The following is a 16,065-nucleotide window of genomic DNA, read 5'->3' as shown; positions in this document are numbered from 1 at the left end:
CACCGGTGCGCCCGAGCGCGGGAACCTCCAAACGTGCCGACCCTGCGCGAGAGGGGAGGGGGCGGAGCCGCACACGCGCCCACCGGGGGCCCCGTGAAACCCTGGGGACCGTCTCGTGTCTCTCACAGGCTCTTTCGTCACTGCTTACGCTCCTCCTTCCTGGACCGTTTTGTCCGCGAGTTAATACAGCGAACGCCCGGCTCCAGCTTCCTACCTATTTTAACGTTTCCGTGGTGCTTTACGAATTGGGTATTTGTTTATTTTATTAGAGAAAAGCGAATCACATTTCTAAAGAGACAAAACCTCCAAAGCACACCAAAGAAAAATGACATCTGTCAATCAAATTCAACCTCAACCTCAACACAGGCGAACGCTGCTTCTCGCAGTGGGAAGAAACGGCCCCGTGTTTAAACACGTTAAACTGAAAATCGGCATCACTGTCCCCTCCAGTGCCCACACACTCCAGAAGCTCAGCCCACCCTCGGGACGGCTCCTGGGTCATCTGTAACATGTCACCCAAACCAAAGGGGGCTGCGCAGACCCTCCGCCAACGCCTGCTGTCCCAGGGGGCTCTCGGAGAGCACCCGCCCAGGCCCCCAGCACCCTCTCCCCATGCCCGCACCGCCCAGCTCCTTGCCCTCCACCCCCTCCCCTGCCTCCATGGACACCAGCACTTTCTTGCCCCGAGCACCATGATCGAGCTCACCAGCCCACTGGCTTCTGCTTCTGCACCCCAGTCCCCTCACCATCCCACTTGCTATTGCTCCTACATCTGCGGACGTGAGCTCTTCACAGGTCATCAGACCCCCTAGTCCGGCCTCCCCGAGGTGCACGCGGGGGAAACGGACCTCGTTTGCTGTGGGGAGCGAGTCTCTCTTGCTGGCTGCCCCTCGGCGCCCAGGCTGGTGCTGCTGCCCACGCCTCTGGCTTTACCATTCCCCCTGCAAACGCTTACTCTTCCTGTGACTCCCGTTAAGAGAGACCACCCAGCCGCTCCCAGGGTTCTGACCCAGTCCTGCCTGGGGTCCTGAGCCTCCTGCAAACCCACACCCACAGCAGACTCCCACACCCGCCTCAGAAAGGCCCCAGCTGCCTGACGCCAAGTCCTTTCCACGGCAGAGGCCAGGATCTTGGGTTTCACCTTCATCTCTAGCCTGGAAAATCCCAGGAGTCTCCGAACTGCTTCCTGCCTGCAGAGTCCGTCACTGGCCAATGCACCTGACCCCGTCCGCCCTGGGCACCGACACCCTCTTTAGTCCTTGTCTTCCACACGACTTTCCTCATTTAGAAAACTCTGGCTCCCGAAAATAAACTTACAAATAACCGGACTGCCCAAAGACATCACAATTCTCATCACTCAATACTCGCTGTGACGCCCTGGCCTCAAAACACACACCTCAGGGTGCCCTCCACGTGGTCACGGTCCGTACCCAGGCCTGATTGAGCGCCCCCACCAACACGCTGGTGTTCAACCGGACCCGCAAGGGACCCAGAGACCCCACCAGCAAGGCCCTCGCTCAGACGTTCTGGTGGGGTTCCCAGGTGGGGCTCCCAGGGAGCACAGGCCCCCTCCACCTCGGCACAGGGGTCCTGAGGACAGAAGCGCCACATCTTTGATGCGAAATCCCTAAGGGCTTCCCGCAGCCTGTGTGACAAGCCCAAGTCCAGTTTCCCCACGTGGACTGCACCGGGGAAGTCGCCTGCTCTACCTCTCCCGAGGGAATGCCTGCGCCCTGCGGGACCACGCACAGCATCACGTCACGCCCTCCGTCAGCCCCGCCTCGGGGCCTCGGTGCCTCGGTGCCTCCACGTACTCCATGTACTCCACGGCTGCTCGCGGCCACATTTCAGGGGCCATGTCTACTTCACATGACCTGTACTCAGCAGAGAGGAAGGCTGAGCGCCACTATTTGACAGGTGATTCCTCATAAACAAAAGAACAGTTCCAAAAAGAATTCGCCAACGTGCACTGTCTCTGGGTGGTGAGGTTAAAGGTAATTTTTTTCTTCATTCTTTTTTTTTACATTTTCCAAATTTTCTAAAGGATCAGAAATCAATACATGACAAATGGTTTTATTTTAAATAAAATCATTTGGGATTCCTGTGGCTGTATGAGTTTTTAACACAGAACACAACACCTGGATGGATGTCAGCCCTATGCTGGCCGGCCAACGCTCGGTCTGCTCCCTGAAGGGCTGGAAGGCAGGGCATGCCGGGTGAGCCCACCGCCACCCGCCAGCAGGATGGCTGACACATGCCCACACAGTATTCCCACGGGGCAAAGGGACCCACAACCACAGGAGCTCCGGCCCCCTCCCCATGGCAGATGTCACTCCCTGTCACATGGGTCCTCTGCTTCCAACATCATGACCAGCAACAGCTCTGAAGACTTAAAGGAAGGCTAAAATAATTTAAAATTTGCTAAAAATAGACTTAATTTTTTAAATGCCTAAAAATCACATGGAAATTTAAGGTCATGGTAGGTGAGAAAATGTCCTTTAAAGTAAAAGATTCGTCATAAATTTTGTTTCTCTTCAAATTCTAATGAGATTTAAAAGATCTCAAAGTTAAGGTCTTTTTACTTACGTAACTGGACAAGTCGTGATTTTCCTGACTCAGAATGGCAGGGCTGGATCAGAGGAGCAAAGGAAACAGCCAGAATCTTTTTGGTTTCCCAAGCAGAAGGGCCAGTACGCGTTATCTTAGTCAACTATCTCAAAGACAAAATGAGAACATTGAAAATGGTTTGGCTCCTGGTATGTTATATTTAAATACAATCATCTGTATATGTAACCTAAAAAGACACAGATACGCTAACTATGAAAAACCTGACAATACGGGCCCCCAATGTGATATGACGTGAAGCACAAATAACTTAATATTCTTGCAAATAAGTTTAGTCTGAATGTATTCAAACTTCCAGACCTAACTTCTGTTTACAAAAAATATGTATGATGGAGACAGAAGTTAAGGGCAGAAGAGAAAACAGTCTCAGAAGGATCAGGGGGACTCTAACCGGACAAGTCTTCTGGGCTCTCCATGAAAGTCCGCGGCGGGGGGGAGGTAAGAGGGGCCGGTACAGAGGTGGGAGTTGTAAGACACAAACCATCACCTGCAACGCTTCGACCTCCACTGAACCCCAAATGTCGCTTCTGGAGGATGGGACTATAAAACAAGCTCCCTACGACAGGCAGGGGCTCGGGACCACAGACCCGACAGCAGCTATGACTGCAGAGTCGCTGCCAGGCCGTCCTGGGCGTGCAGGAGCTTAGGTCACTCGGGCGGTGCACCCTCAAGTGTACTGAAGACACGCGGACTTGGGTATGGGCACGACACTGCTGTGAATCCCAGCGTCGGGAGCATCAGAAAAACCGAGTCGACCGCAGGGCCTCCTGAGCGTTCCGTGTGACTCTGCCAGTCTCCAAATGACCAAACAGGTCATGGTGCTATTTCTGGTCAGCTCTGACATGCTAGGATCACAAGCTCTCTTACCTAAAAATACCTAAGCCAGCAAATCCTCTAAGACTAAGATTCTACGTTATGAACCTTAGACACAGATGAGTATCGAGAAGCTACTCACATTCTTGCATATCAGCAACCACTTTTTTTCAAAAACGTTTTATAAAAGGAAAATTTCTAGTGATAATGAACATCAAATATTTAAATATAATTAATAAGCAATGTGTGAGCCCTTAAACAACCTATGAACCCTATGCCAAGTTCTGAGTGAGCAGATGGGTATCAGAGCCATGTCTGCAACTGTCAGATTAATCGAGCCGTGACACAATCCCAAGCGAAGGTCTCACGTACTTTTGCAATACAACCAAGATTTCTGAAATCGGGTGTATGGCACACTGAAAAGACTATTCAGAGAATGGAGCCCTAGGATGGGACGTCTAGCCCTGTCACCACTTGGCAGAGAGCTCTTCAAAGCAGCAGTGAGAAAGCCAGCAGGATCCGACAACGTGTGCCTCTCCGGTCTAGTAGAAGGACATAAAATCCCCCCAAAATCCTGAACTAGTTCTAGGAATCAGAAAGCCAGTGACAATGCTGACACCAACAGCAAACTGGGTGGCCGGGGACCAGGACTTTCAGCATGAGAGAAAAGGGAACTGACGAGGCTGAAAAGGTCAAAAAAATCCCACTCCCAACTTACATGAGATAAAGGACAGAAAGAAACGCAGCAAACTCTCAGACAAATGGCCTGATTTCTTCAACAAATAAATTGAAAAGAAAAGTATAAAAGAACGAACTTACAGATTAAAAAAAACCCTTGAGATATATCAATCAAATGCAATACATAAATCTTAAAAATAGAGCTTCATTCAAATAAACTACTCGAACAAATTTTGAGACAATCAGGGAAACATGAACACTAGTTGGACATCTGAAGATATTAAAAAGCTCCCAGGGCGCACAGGCCCCCTCCACCTCGGCACAGGGGTCCTGAGGACAGAAGCGCCACATCTTTGATGCGAAATCCCTAAGGGCTTCCCGCAGCCTGTGTGACAAGCCCAAGTCCAGTTTCCCCACGTGGACTGCACCGGGGAAGTCGCCTGCTCTACCTCTCCCGAGGGAATGCCTGCGCCCTGCGGGACCACGCACAGCATCGCGTCACGCCCTCCGTCAGCCCCGCCTCGGGGCCTCGGTGCCTCGGTGCCTCCACGTACTCCATGTACTCCACGGCTGCTCGCGGCCACATTTCAGGGGCCATGTCTACTTCACATGACCTGTACTCAGCAGAGAGGAAGGCTGAGCGCCACTATTTGACAGGTGATTCCTCATAAACAAAAGAACAGTTCCAAAAAGAATTCGCCAACGTGCACTGTCTCTGGGTGGTGAGGTTAAAGGTAATTTTTTTTTTCATTCTTTTTTTTTACATTTTCCAAATTTTCTAAAGGATCAGAAATCAGTACATGACAAATGGTTTTATTTTAAATAAAATCATTTGGGATTCCTGTGGCTGTATGAGTTTTTAACACAGAACACAACACCTGGATGGATGTCGGCCCTATGCTGGCCGGCCAACGCTCGGTCTGCTCCCTGAAGGGCTGGAAGGCAGGGCATGCCGGGTGAGCCCACCGCCACCCGCCAGCAGGATGGCTGACACATGCCCACACAGTATTCCCACGGGGCAAAGGGACCCACAACCACAGGAGCTCCGGCCCCCTCCCCATGGCAGATGTCACTCCCTGTCACATGGGTCCTCTGCTTCCAACATCATGACCAGCAACAGCTCTGAAGACTTAAAGGAAGGCTAAAATAATTTAAAATTTGCTAAAAATAGACTTAATTTTTTAAATGCCTAAAAATCACATGGAAATTTAAGGTCATGGTAGGTGAGAAAATGTCCTTTAAAGTAAAAGATTCGTCATAAATTTTGTTTCTCTTCAAATTCTAATGAGATTTAAAAGATCTCAAAGTTAAGGTCTTTTTACTTACGTAACTGGACAAGTCGTGATTTTCCTGACTCAGAATGGCAGGGCTGGATCAGAGGAGCAAAGGAAACAGCCAGAATCTTTTTGGTTTCCCAAGCAGAAGGGCCAGTACGCGTTATCTTAGTCAACTATCTCAAAGACAAAATGAGAACATTGAAAATGGTTTGGCTCCTGGTATGTTATATTTAAATACAATCATCTGTATATGTAACCTAAAAAGACACAGATACGCTAACTATGAAAAACCTGACAATACGGGCCCCCAATGTGATATGACGTGAAGCACAAATAACTTAATATTCTTGCAAATAAGTTTAGTCTGAATGTATTCAAACTTCCAGACCTAACTTCTGTTTACAAAAAATATGTATGATGGAGACAGAAGTTAAGGGCAGAAGAGAAAACAATCTCAGAAGGATCAGGGGGACTCTAACCGGACACGTCTTCTGGGCTCAAACCACCACCTGCAACGCTTCGACCTCCACTGAACCCCAAATGTCGCTTCTGGAGGATGGGACTATAAAACAAGCTCCCTACGACAGGCAGGGGCTCGGGACCACAGACCCGACAGCAGCTATGACTGCAGAGTCGCTGCCAGGCCGTCCTGGGCGTGCAGGAGCTTAGGTCACTCGGGCGGTGCACCCTCAAGTGTACTGAAGACACGCGGACTTGGGTATGGGCACGACACTGCTGTGAATCCCAGCGTCGGGAGCATCAGAAGAACCGAGTCGACCGCAGGGCCTCCTGAGCGTTCTGTGTGACTGTGCCAGTCTCCAAATGACCAAACAGGTCATGGTGCTATTTCTGGTCAGCTCTGACATGCTAGGATCACAAGCTCTCTTACCTAAAAATACCTAAGCCAGCAAATCCTCTAAGACTAAGATTCTACGTTATGAACCTTAGACACAGATGAGTATCGAGAAGCTACTCACATTCTTGCATATCAGCAACCACTTTTTTTCAAAAACGTTTTATAAAAGGAAAATTTCTAGTGATAATGAACATCAAATATTTAAATATAATTAATAAGCAATGTGTGAGCCCTTAAACAACCTATGAACCCTATGCCAAGTTCTGAGTGAGCAGATGGGTATCAGAGCCATGTCTGCAACTGTCAGATTAATCGAGCCGTGACACAATCCCAAGCGAAGGTCTCACGTACTTTTGCAATACAACCAAGATTTCTGAAATCGGGTGTATGGCACACTGAAAAGACTATTCAGAGAATGGAGCCCTAGGATGGGACGTCTAGCCCTGTCACCACTTGGCAGAGAGCTCTTCAAAGCAGCAGTGAGAAAGCCAGCAGGATCCGACAATGTGTGCCTCTCCGGTCTAGCAGAAGGACATAAAATCCCCCCAAAATCCTGAACTAGTTCTAGGAATCAGAAAGCCAGTGACAATGCTGACACCAACAGCAAACTGGGTGGCCGGGGACCAGGACTTTCAGCATGAGAGAAAAGGGAACTGACGAGGCTGAAAAGGTCAAAAAAATCCCACTCCCAACTTACATGAGATAAAGGACAGAAAGAAACGCAGCAAACTCTCAGACAAATGGCCTGATTTCTTCAACAAATAAATTGAAAAGAAAAGTATAAAAGAACGAACTTACAGATTAAAAAAAACCCTTGAGATATATCAATCAAATGCAATACATAAATCTTAAAAATAGAGCTTCATTCAAATAAACTACTCGAACAAATTTTGAGACAATCAGGGAAACATGAACACTAGTTGGACATCTGAAGATATTAAAAAATCACTATCAATTTTTTAGGTTGATAATGGTTTCGTGATAACGTTTAAAAAAAGAGCCCCTATCTTTTACAGATGCATACTGAAACACTTATGCATAAAAATTCCTTTAATGTGGGACAATCACAGAAGTCTTCAGATAACGGTTAATAAGTGACAAACTACATACAGACTAACGGCCAATTACACGAACCAGATGACAACCTGGTCGACAACTCGGCAGGCTCCTCGCCAGCACGGGGAATGGTGGCGGGGGGTGGGGCACGCGACCTGCAAGTCGTGCACTCTCCAAGGCCATGCGTTCTAAATCGCTCGCACAGTTAGCTTTCTGAAAAAGAACGGCCCAGACACAGGTACGAGGCCCACCCACTCGGCCGTCAGAGTGGCAACTGTGAGCAGTGTTCCTGAATGTCTTCTGGATTTTCTAAAATGAAGTTACTTTTCAAACAAGATTAATGAAATGCTAACATTTGAAAATTGCAGAAAATTGGGAAAAAATGCACCATCTCCTAATTTCTATCATTTGTTTTTCCTAGTGTCCTCTGACTGAGGGACAGTCTTCCTGATGGCCAACGCGTGTCTGATTCATCTGCTCACTTACTACACTGTTTTCCCCACTGAAACAGTTTCAAAAACAGGCAGGAACGTGAACGAGCAAAGCTCCCTACCAAGCAAGGGATTCCCGCAAAATACCACCGCAGGTTTTAACGCTGAGACTAACAAGCGAAATGGAATCACTCTAAGAGTTTTACCTATAACAATTCTAATAAAACAGGCCTCACAGACTAGGGAGGGGGGGAAGGGGGGGAGGGGACCAGGCAGGGCGGGGGCAGCAGAGAGAAGGGAGGGGAAGCTCTGTCTGGGGACCCCACAGGAGCCGGGCCCAGCCCTGCCTTGGCTGTCCCCATGGCCGGTCCCTGCCAGTTTGCTCCTCTGGGACATGGAGGGAGTTGTAACAAGGGCTACAAGGAAAAACACATGCGGACTTCCTGGCACAGACCTTGACGCTCGGGGAAGTGAACACGCCAGTTACGTGGGGCCTGACCTTTTCCTCCAGCGGCATGACGAGGATGCCCCCGACCTTGAGGAGACTCTTCATGTAGTCCTCGTGCTGCTTCTGCACGCCAGCCCCGCAGTACACCCGGTCGTACTGAGAACAGCCCGGAGAGATCTCCAGGCAGTTGCCAGGGACGAAGGAAGGTTCACAGAAGTCAAACCTGGAAGCAGGACAGGTTTTCCGTGACGAAACCTATCCCACTGTATCACGGCTCCACAGCACATCTACGCTAACCGCAAACCCGCGGCGAAGAGACACGGTGGACAGAGACAGAGGCTGGAAGCCAGACTTCCGAGAAGCAGACGACCGATAATGAGGACGTTAGAAACTCAAACAAACGTTGTGGAGGGGATGTCGTAAGCAAGATCCCCACTGGGAGCATCCGACCTCCAACCACCACCATCTCTGCTCCGCTTTTGATCATGTCACTCAAGATCTACCACAGGGAGGTGAAACGAGGGAAAATTACACTTGGTTTTTCTAAAAACGATAATCCCACGAGCTTTAAGGTCTTCTCCAAAAATGGCAAGAGCCGGTTATAAACATTGTCTAAAGACAAATGCAACCATTACGTTTTAGACATAATCCAACGATAAATGTCTCTACCAGAAACACGAAAACTAAGTAAAATGAACATTTTATCTCCTTTTCTTAGCTGTGATACTGGTGAAGAATCACCTTCACCGGGCAGTACAGCTAAGAAACCCAAAGCCCTTCACACCGCAGAACATGTTTGGGTTGTTAGGGTACACACAGGCACACCCCTGAGCCTCCTGCCACCCTCAGTCAGTTCGCCAAGGACCCGACTTCTCTCCATCTCATCGGAGGTTTAGGTTGTACCCGACACCCTGGGCCGGACAGGACCTGGTCTTACTTGTCAAAGCTGCTGCTCGTTCTGATGAAGGAGTCTAGCTTCTGCTTTGCATACTCGACGACATCTGAATGAAGCTCCACCCCGTGGTTCACCCCAAAAGGACCTGAGAGGTTTCAGAACAGGAAACTTTTAGACCTAGAGCAAGGACTCTTACTCCCCGTTTCTATCTATCGACTGTGACGCATCAGACTCGGCACATGTGATCTCAGAGGTCCACAGGGCTGACGGCTAAGGGCACCGCTGGCCCGCGCCAACCTCTGCGTACGCAGCAGCCTCTGCTCAGCGCCTCGCGAACACTCTCTTCTCGGAGCTACTGATTCCACAGCTCTCCGAAGCCTGAGCCTGCCTGCTCTCTCACTTTTAAAGCAATATTTGAAACAGATAAAAAGCCAAGGTCTGAAACCAAGAGTTCGAGGTTCTACTAAAGGATTGAAGAAGAAACACGTACTTTGCAAATGAAACTTGACACAAGACTATTTTCCATTAAAAGTCCCCAAACACTCAGATGTGGGCATTTTAATAATTCTCACAAAATAGATTTTAATCATCATTAAAATAAAACCATAATTCCAAGTCACGATGAAACACATTTCGTTTTTTTTTTTTCGCGAGGCACCCCTTGGTTGACCTCACAGACTGCAAGGATCTTGTCAGCTTAAAATCCTTATTTTTTTATTTTTTTATTTTTTATGCCTATGGTACCTGGTCTTCCTAGGTGGTCTCCCATCCAAGTGAAACACTTTTTATATCAAAGGAAATTTATCCATTATGGAAAATACGGCCTGAGCCCAGTTAGTGATGGTCACATTCCCTCTGTGTAAAACTTCCTGGGGGCAGGTCTGCTGAGATCTGAGGGGCACAAACCCCTCAGTTAAGTCTCCGTGGAGTGAGAACCGTTTCTATGCAGGTCAGAAACAAGCAAGGCTCATCCACACCGATGGAAGGTAGGACACTGCTCACCCTCGGGGGCCTCTTACGGGGAAGGGGGCACGTGCGTGTTCACGTTTGTGATACACCTGAATTTCTGAAAACCAAAAGGGCATGTGGGACCGGACACGCGTCCAGTCACAGGGCAGCAGCGTCCTGCGGGGACATGGGTGAAGGAGCACATCTCCACCTGCCACACACACGGCTGCTGCTGAACGACCTCTCGTCAAACACACCCCACCTGGGAAGTCAAACTTCCCTGTTCACATCGAACCACAGCAAACTTCAGGAGATCCTGCTTTCCTGCTTCACGAGCCACTCACCTTTCCCTGACGCAGTGGGGGAGGTAATTCTAGTAAGAGTTACAGGACGCAGCTTCTGCTCCCAAGAGGCTCAGCACTAAACAGAGTGGTAACATCGTGCCCCCACCCGCCCCCGTGAATAGATGGCTAGCAGGGGAGGAAGGACACGGGGTCAGAGGACACGGCACTGAGGTCGGACCCGCGATGCCCCAGGCAGAGCAGTTCCCACATCACACGGCTCATGCGTCATGTCTGAGGCAGGTGTTCTGTCCTCTCCTCACTGCTCAGGACCACGGGAAAGGACAGCCCTCAGCCAAGGACAGGATCCCACAGAACAAGCCCGGGAACATGGCGGGAAAGGCATGAAGTTCAGGGCCAGGCAGAAAGGCTGCTGAGGTCAGAGAGTCGGGGCCTGTGTCACATGTGCAGGTGCTAGGAGGCCAACGAGGCTCTCACCTCTGGAGGGATTTGCGAGAGTGTTAAGGCTTCAGAAAGCCAGGAGGCCGGCCAGGGACACGTGGCACCTGGACACACGCAGGCTTCTCCCTGCAGGTCCACAACATCTGTCCACGAAGGCAAAGTCTCCCGTTAGCGCCGTGAAATGCGCCATGGCAGGACACGGTGTCCATTACAGCCAAAGACCCAGCTGTCCTCCCTGCGGATCGCCTGACACCTAACGGAACTCCCAGTCCAGTCGACCGGTCCCTGAACCAGGCAGGCCAGGTCTAGGGGTGCCAACCCTGCAGTCGAAATCTGCATATGAATTTTGACTCCCCCAAAACCTAACTACAGCCACAAATTTTCAGCAAATTCCAAAGTATGTAAATGTATAAAGAAACCAAAAATTTCATTCCACGTCCACAGAGGCCAAGTGTCACTGCTGAGATTCTCTAGAGCAGCCTGACCATGGCCCTGTGACATCGTCCCCACGCACAGGCTCACGCTGACTTGATGACAACATTACGATACTTAAGGCAAAACCTTTGTATTTAGCAAATCCTGTCAGTTCCAACCTCAAAACGCACAGATGCCCAGCACCGATGGACCGGCCACCACTCCATAGGGCAGGGACCAGTCCCTGCCATCACTCTGGCAAGACCAGTTCTCACTCAGAGTGGAAAGAGATGCCAACAAGGGAGAGCTCGGAGGTGCCCTCCAGCACGCCTCAGCAGGCCGATCAGGAGTCAAACTGCTCAGCAAGCTGAAGGCGAGGCCTCCAGCCGGCCCACGAGGCCCCGCACGTCTCGCTTTGTTTGCTCACCGAGGCCTTCACCCTCCCTCTCATCTACAGCACCCTAAATTCTTTCAAAACAACAAGCTTCTTTCCAGGTTCACTAGAATCAAAGGGCCCAGGGCCCGGTCCTCTTTCTGGCTGGCAGATGGCGCAATAAACGACCCCTTTTTTTTTTGCCAGAAAAGCTCCTGGCCATGAAAGTTATTAACACACATTTCCCCCACTAACACATTTCACACAAGGTGGGAATTAAATTAATCCTCAGTTATCTGATACTGTTGTTTAAATACTAAAAATAACAGATTCCCACGTATAGTCGCAAATCTTGTTTGTTTGGAAAAATAGGCTAAATGGCTTCAAATATGATAACTTGTGAAATCCCTTTCATCCCTGGAATTAATCTAAAAATAAACAATTTACAGGTACTATCTCTTTTAGTATTAAAAAAAAAAGAAACTGTTTGAGAGAACTTTAATTCCCAGGAAACTTTAACGCTGAGTGTCCTTAGTTCAGAGGCAGAGTGACAGGGCGGGCGGTGAGGCCCAGGCCCACACACCTCTCTAGGCCGTCAGCTGCCCCACACCGTGTGCAGAACAGGTGGTGGAGGTACAGGTGGGAGGCGACAGGAACAGGAGGGGCCTTCCCTTAACCGGCCCGTCGGTGACTGGGAACGGCACTGCACAGCTGCTGGGAAGGCCAAGGGCAGTCACCTGGTCTCCACCAGGAAACTGCCAGCAGACTCTGCTCCCCTCCCCCAGGGGCAGTGTCCCCGAAGTCCCCCGTTACCTAGGATGAGCCCCACCATGGAGCTGAGGTAGCCAGTGCCACTGCCCAGGTTCAGGAACGAGAGCCCAGGCTGCAGCTCCAGGGCCTCCATCACCTCGGAGTAGATGCAGGGGGCCGACAGGTGGATGTTCCCATGCTTCCATGCTAAGTCTTTGTAAGCGTTTTCTCTAAACTCTTCAAGATAATAATCGGCACGATCGATGGCTCGGAAAGCTTGCTCCACCAGTTCAGTCCGGATGTACTGTGCTTCCTTCAGGTTATCGATCAGCTCGTCGTTGTCTTCTCCAGCGCTCACAGCACCTCCCATGGTCAAGGTCGACTTCTGACCGACACTGCAATCAACAATCTTTTTAAAGCGCTATTTACAGCAAAGGTTAGAGCAAGACAGTAAAAGCTCTGAACACATACCAATCTCAAAATCTGAATTCTGAAAACTGTCAACGACCACCTACCCCACCCCCAAGGATGCCAGATTCAGAGGGGAAAAAACAGTTAAAGGTGAAATTCAATTATTTCCATCCAGAAGTTAGTTTGTAATTTATAGTATCAAGTGAAGTCAAATGAACTTAAGAAAACTAAAACATATATAACAACTTTAAAACACCATTAAAATATAAATTTGATACTCTCCTAAAAGTTTTCAATCTAGGAAGTCAAGATTTTAGGGTTAAAATGATCTTAAGTATCAATCTGCCTTAACAGATTGATACTTAAAATCGCTTAGAAGACAGCAGACATGTCTAAGAAATCATTTTAAGAGCAACTTCTCTTTGAAGATTTCGAAAAGATATTTTGTAATATCTTTTTTTATAAATCTTTAAAGCAAAAAAAATAACTGAAATTCGGGTAAACAACAAATACTAAGTTATTCATTACTTATTTGAAATTCAGATGTAAGTGGTGTTTTTTGTCTGGCAACTCTACACCCTTCATGCGCATAAATGTCAAGCCCAGGAAGCCGTCCATCTGCTGATCTGGATATTCTGATGTACAGATTTCAAGGAGAAACAACATCCACAAAACTCTCTTACCCAACAGAACATATTGTGACAAACCCATGCCTGTAAAAAATACAAAGTCTGCGCTGGCTACAATTGAGCGGAGCCCTACTCCCCGCTCCCACGCCTCTCTGCAGGAGGGGCCGGGCTCTGCCACCTTCTCAGACATTCACCAGCTTTCCGCTTTCTTCCCAGCCACCTCTGAGAATAAAAAGGGACACGTGTTCCCCTCTGGTACCTTCATGGAATCCAGGGAAAGCGCCCTCAGAGGTCTGACTTCCTACACGCACACAAACGGCTTTTCCAGTTTTATAATGAACTGACTCCACCCAACTTTTTCAGAATACTGGTTTCACTTCACATAAAATCGTAACCTTTTACAAAACATCTCCTAAATTGTTGGGGAGAGTAAACGCCTGACCTCTCGAAGACTAACACATTTTTTGAATCGGGCAACTTGCACGTAACACGCTATAATTTTGTTATCACAAAGTTTATACTTGCTCTCCCCTCAAAACCCTCTGAATGTGTAAGAAAAGGGGAGTCGTAAGGACACACTGGGGCTGCCAGCTCCACACACACACCCCCATTCACACGGCCAGCAACTGTGGTCGGAGAGGATGACCCAGGAAGACACGACCACACGCGTGACTCTCCAGCTCCCTACACAACTGTGTGAACGGTGGGGCTCATCACAAACGCGCTTTCATTTTACGATTAGGCCAGTTTGTCTTCAGGAGCAAGATTTTTAGAGCAGAACATCAGATTTTACAAATCACTCGCTTTCCACCCCATTTAGTCTCAGAGCCCTCGTTAGGTTTTGGTCCATGGCCAGTGCGCACGGCCGGGTAGCACACAATGCTAATGAGGTCAAATCTAATCTTGAATAAGCCACTCGGTTCTGAGGCTCAAGTCCACACCCCTAGTCTAGGACAGTCATCTTCAACTGTGGGTCACTGATTAGCAGTGGAGTGCTGTCTGGCTGCTTCCGGGTCTGCTGAGGGAAAGGCCTGGATCCACACATCCTCCAAGCTGGGTCCGAATGCCACCTTCTGCCCAGAAGCCTACAGACAACGTGCTATCACCACGCCGACACCATCACTCTACCTCTAGAAAGCAAACGCAAACTGTGTATTAGGTGTGCTTTACTTTCCACTAAGTACATATCACTTATTTTCAACTTTGCCTCACTTTGAAGATTTATTCCACAGACAAAGCTAGTATTATAGTAAAAATAGCTGCAACCTTTTCACAGGCACCACCTGCTAGTCATAATCTTTTTTGGGCTACATGTTATAAGGCAAACTGGGTAGTTACGTTGCTCATGATCGCACAGCTGTGTGTGAGGAGAGGGCTGGAATTCAAGTCCAGCACAGCCTGGCTAAAACGAATGCAGCTTTTAAAAATTCTCAGGAAGCAAGCGTCTTCAACACGTCACACCTTAGTAATCTTTGCCCAAACATGACAGACTGAGAAATAATGGGGTAACCCTACCTGATGCCAACGGCAGGATGCATGTGACCATCTGTAGGGTCTGACATTTGTCATTATTATTGGCAGGAAATCTAACTTCCTTCACACTGGAAAGTCACTGCTTATTACTGACCATCAATGTGACCAGTCGCAACTCCACCAAAAAAAACCAACAACAGGTTCAAACCAAATCTGGACCTACGATCCAGTTAAATCCAATTTTTCAAAGTAACAGCAAATGATTTTTGGGACGCTGCCCTTGATTACACTTTGCAACCTAATGTAATTCATGTTCCAGTGACTGGCCGCAGCCCAACAGGACCGCCTCACTCTGAAACGGCTCCTTCCAAAACTCTGTGCCAGGTGCAGCCAGAACAGGCTGAGCGGCAGCAGGCCCAGGAGGCCAGCACTGTACAAAGCCATGACAACAGGGGTCATGATTCCAGTCCCGTGTTTGTCAGACTGCACACAGACGGCCACATTCCAATGTGAATGTCACTTCTTGACGGGAACATGGATAAAGTGATTCACATGGATGAGCTGGGGAAAGGGAACGAAAGCCGCACCTCCTGCCGGAGTAATGATGTACGAAGCTGAGATTCTCATCTCAAAACCATAACTCGTACAGAGACACAGAGGGGTTTTAAGAACTTCGAAGGCTGCTATGTGTACACATCCCCCGTCTCATAAAAGCTGGACCAGTAGGACACACGCTCGATAGAAACAATTTCTACGAAACATAAAGAAAAGCGTTCTAACACCTGGAATTGCAAAATACAAATTATTCTCATAAAGTGGACAGTCTCACCCCCAAGGATGTCCCAGGTCCGAGCAGGTGGGGCCCGGGGGAGGCGCTGACTCCCAGGCGGCCTCTCGCCCAGGGCAAGGCTCATTACCCCAAGCTCTGCCACCAGGTCTCGCTGGTTTATAGGGAGCCGACTTCACCCGTTTTTCAATGATAATCTATCCAAAACCCAGTCAGAATAGTTTACTTCTGCCACTCCTTTGCCAAAAAGACGAAGAAAACGATTACAGGTACACGAATAAAGAGAGAGGAAAAGATTGAGATGACTTTTTCGCATCCCCTACAAGAACGAGAACACAGGCACCGGCCCGGGCCGCTCCCCTTCTCCAGCCACTTCGGGCCTCTTGCCGCGGCCTCGCGTCCCGGCGCTCCGCGCCACGGCCGGGGACAGCTGGGCGCAAAGGTCCAGGCTTTAACTC

The 16,065-nt window shown here is 49.0% G+C and overlaps 1 protein-coding gene across 1 annotated transcript in view; it reads right to left on the bottom strand.

Moving 5' to 3' along the window:
- PCMTD2 (protein-L-isoaspartate (D-aspartate) O-methyltransferase domain containing 2) overlaps window positions 1-15,643 on the bottom strand; it is an 18,409-nt gene extending 2,766 nt beyond the window's left edge. Inside the window, exons 1-5 of the mRNA XM_025039879.1 lie at window positions 13,247-15,643; window positions 12,371-12,702; window positions 9,122-9,224; window positions 8,191-8,407; window positions 5,438-5,566 (exon numbers count right to left, since the gene is read on the bottom strand). Coding sequence (XP_024895647.1) covers window positions 5,438-5,566; window positions 8,191-8,407; window positions 9,122-9,224; window positions 12,371-12,677 — 756 coding nt within the window. The 5' untranslated portion in view covers window positions 12,678-12,702; window positions 13,247-15,643. The remainder of the gene's footprint in view (window positions 1-5,437; window positions 5,567-8,190; window positions 8,408-9,121; window positions 9,225-12,370; window positions 12,703-13,246) is intronic.
- Window positions 15,644-16,065: the final 422 nt, after the last annotated feature.

Source organism: Pteropus alecto, unplaced genomic scaffold (assembly GCF_000325575.1).
Source record: "Pteropus alecto unplaced genomic scaffold, ASM32557v1 scaffold45, whole genome shotgun sequence".
In the NCBI taxonomy this organism is placed as follows: Eukaryota; Metazoa; Chordata; class Mammalia; order Chiroptera; family Pteropodidae; genus Pteropus; species Pteropus alecto.
Note: the sequence above shows the minus strand (reverse complement) of the source record. Positions and strands in the feature narration are given on the sequence as shown.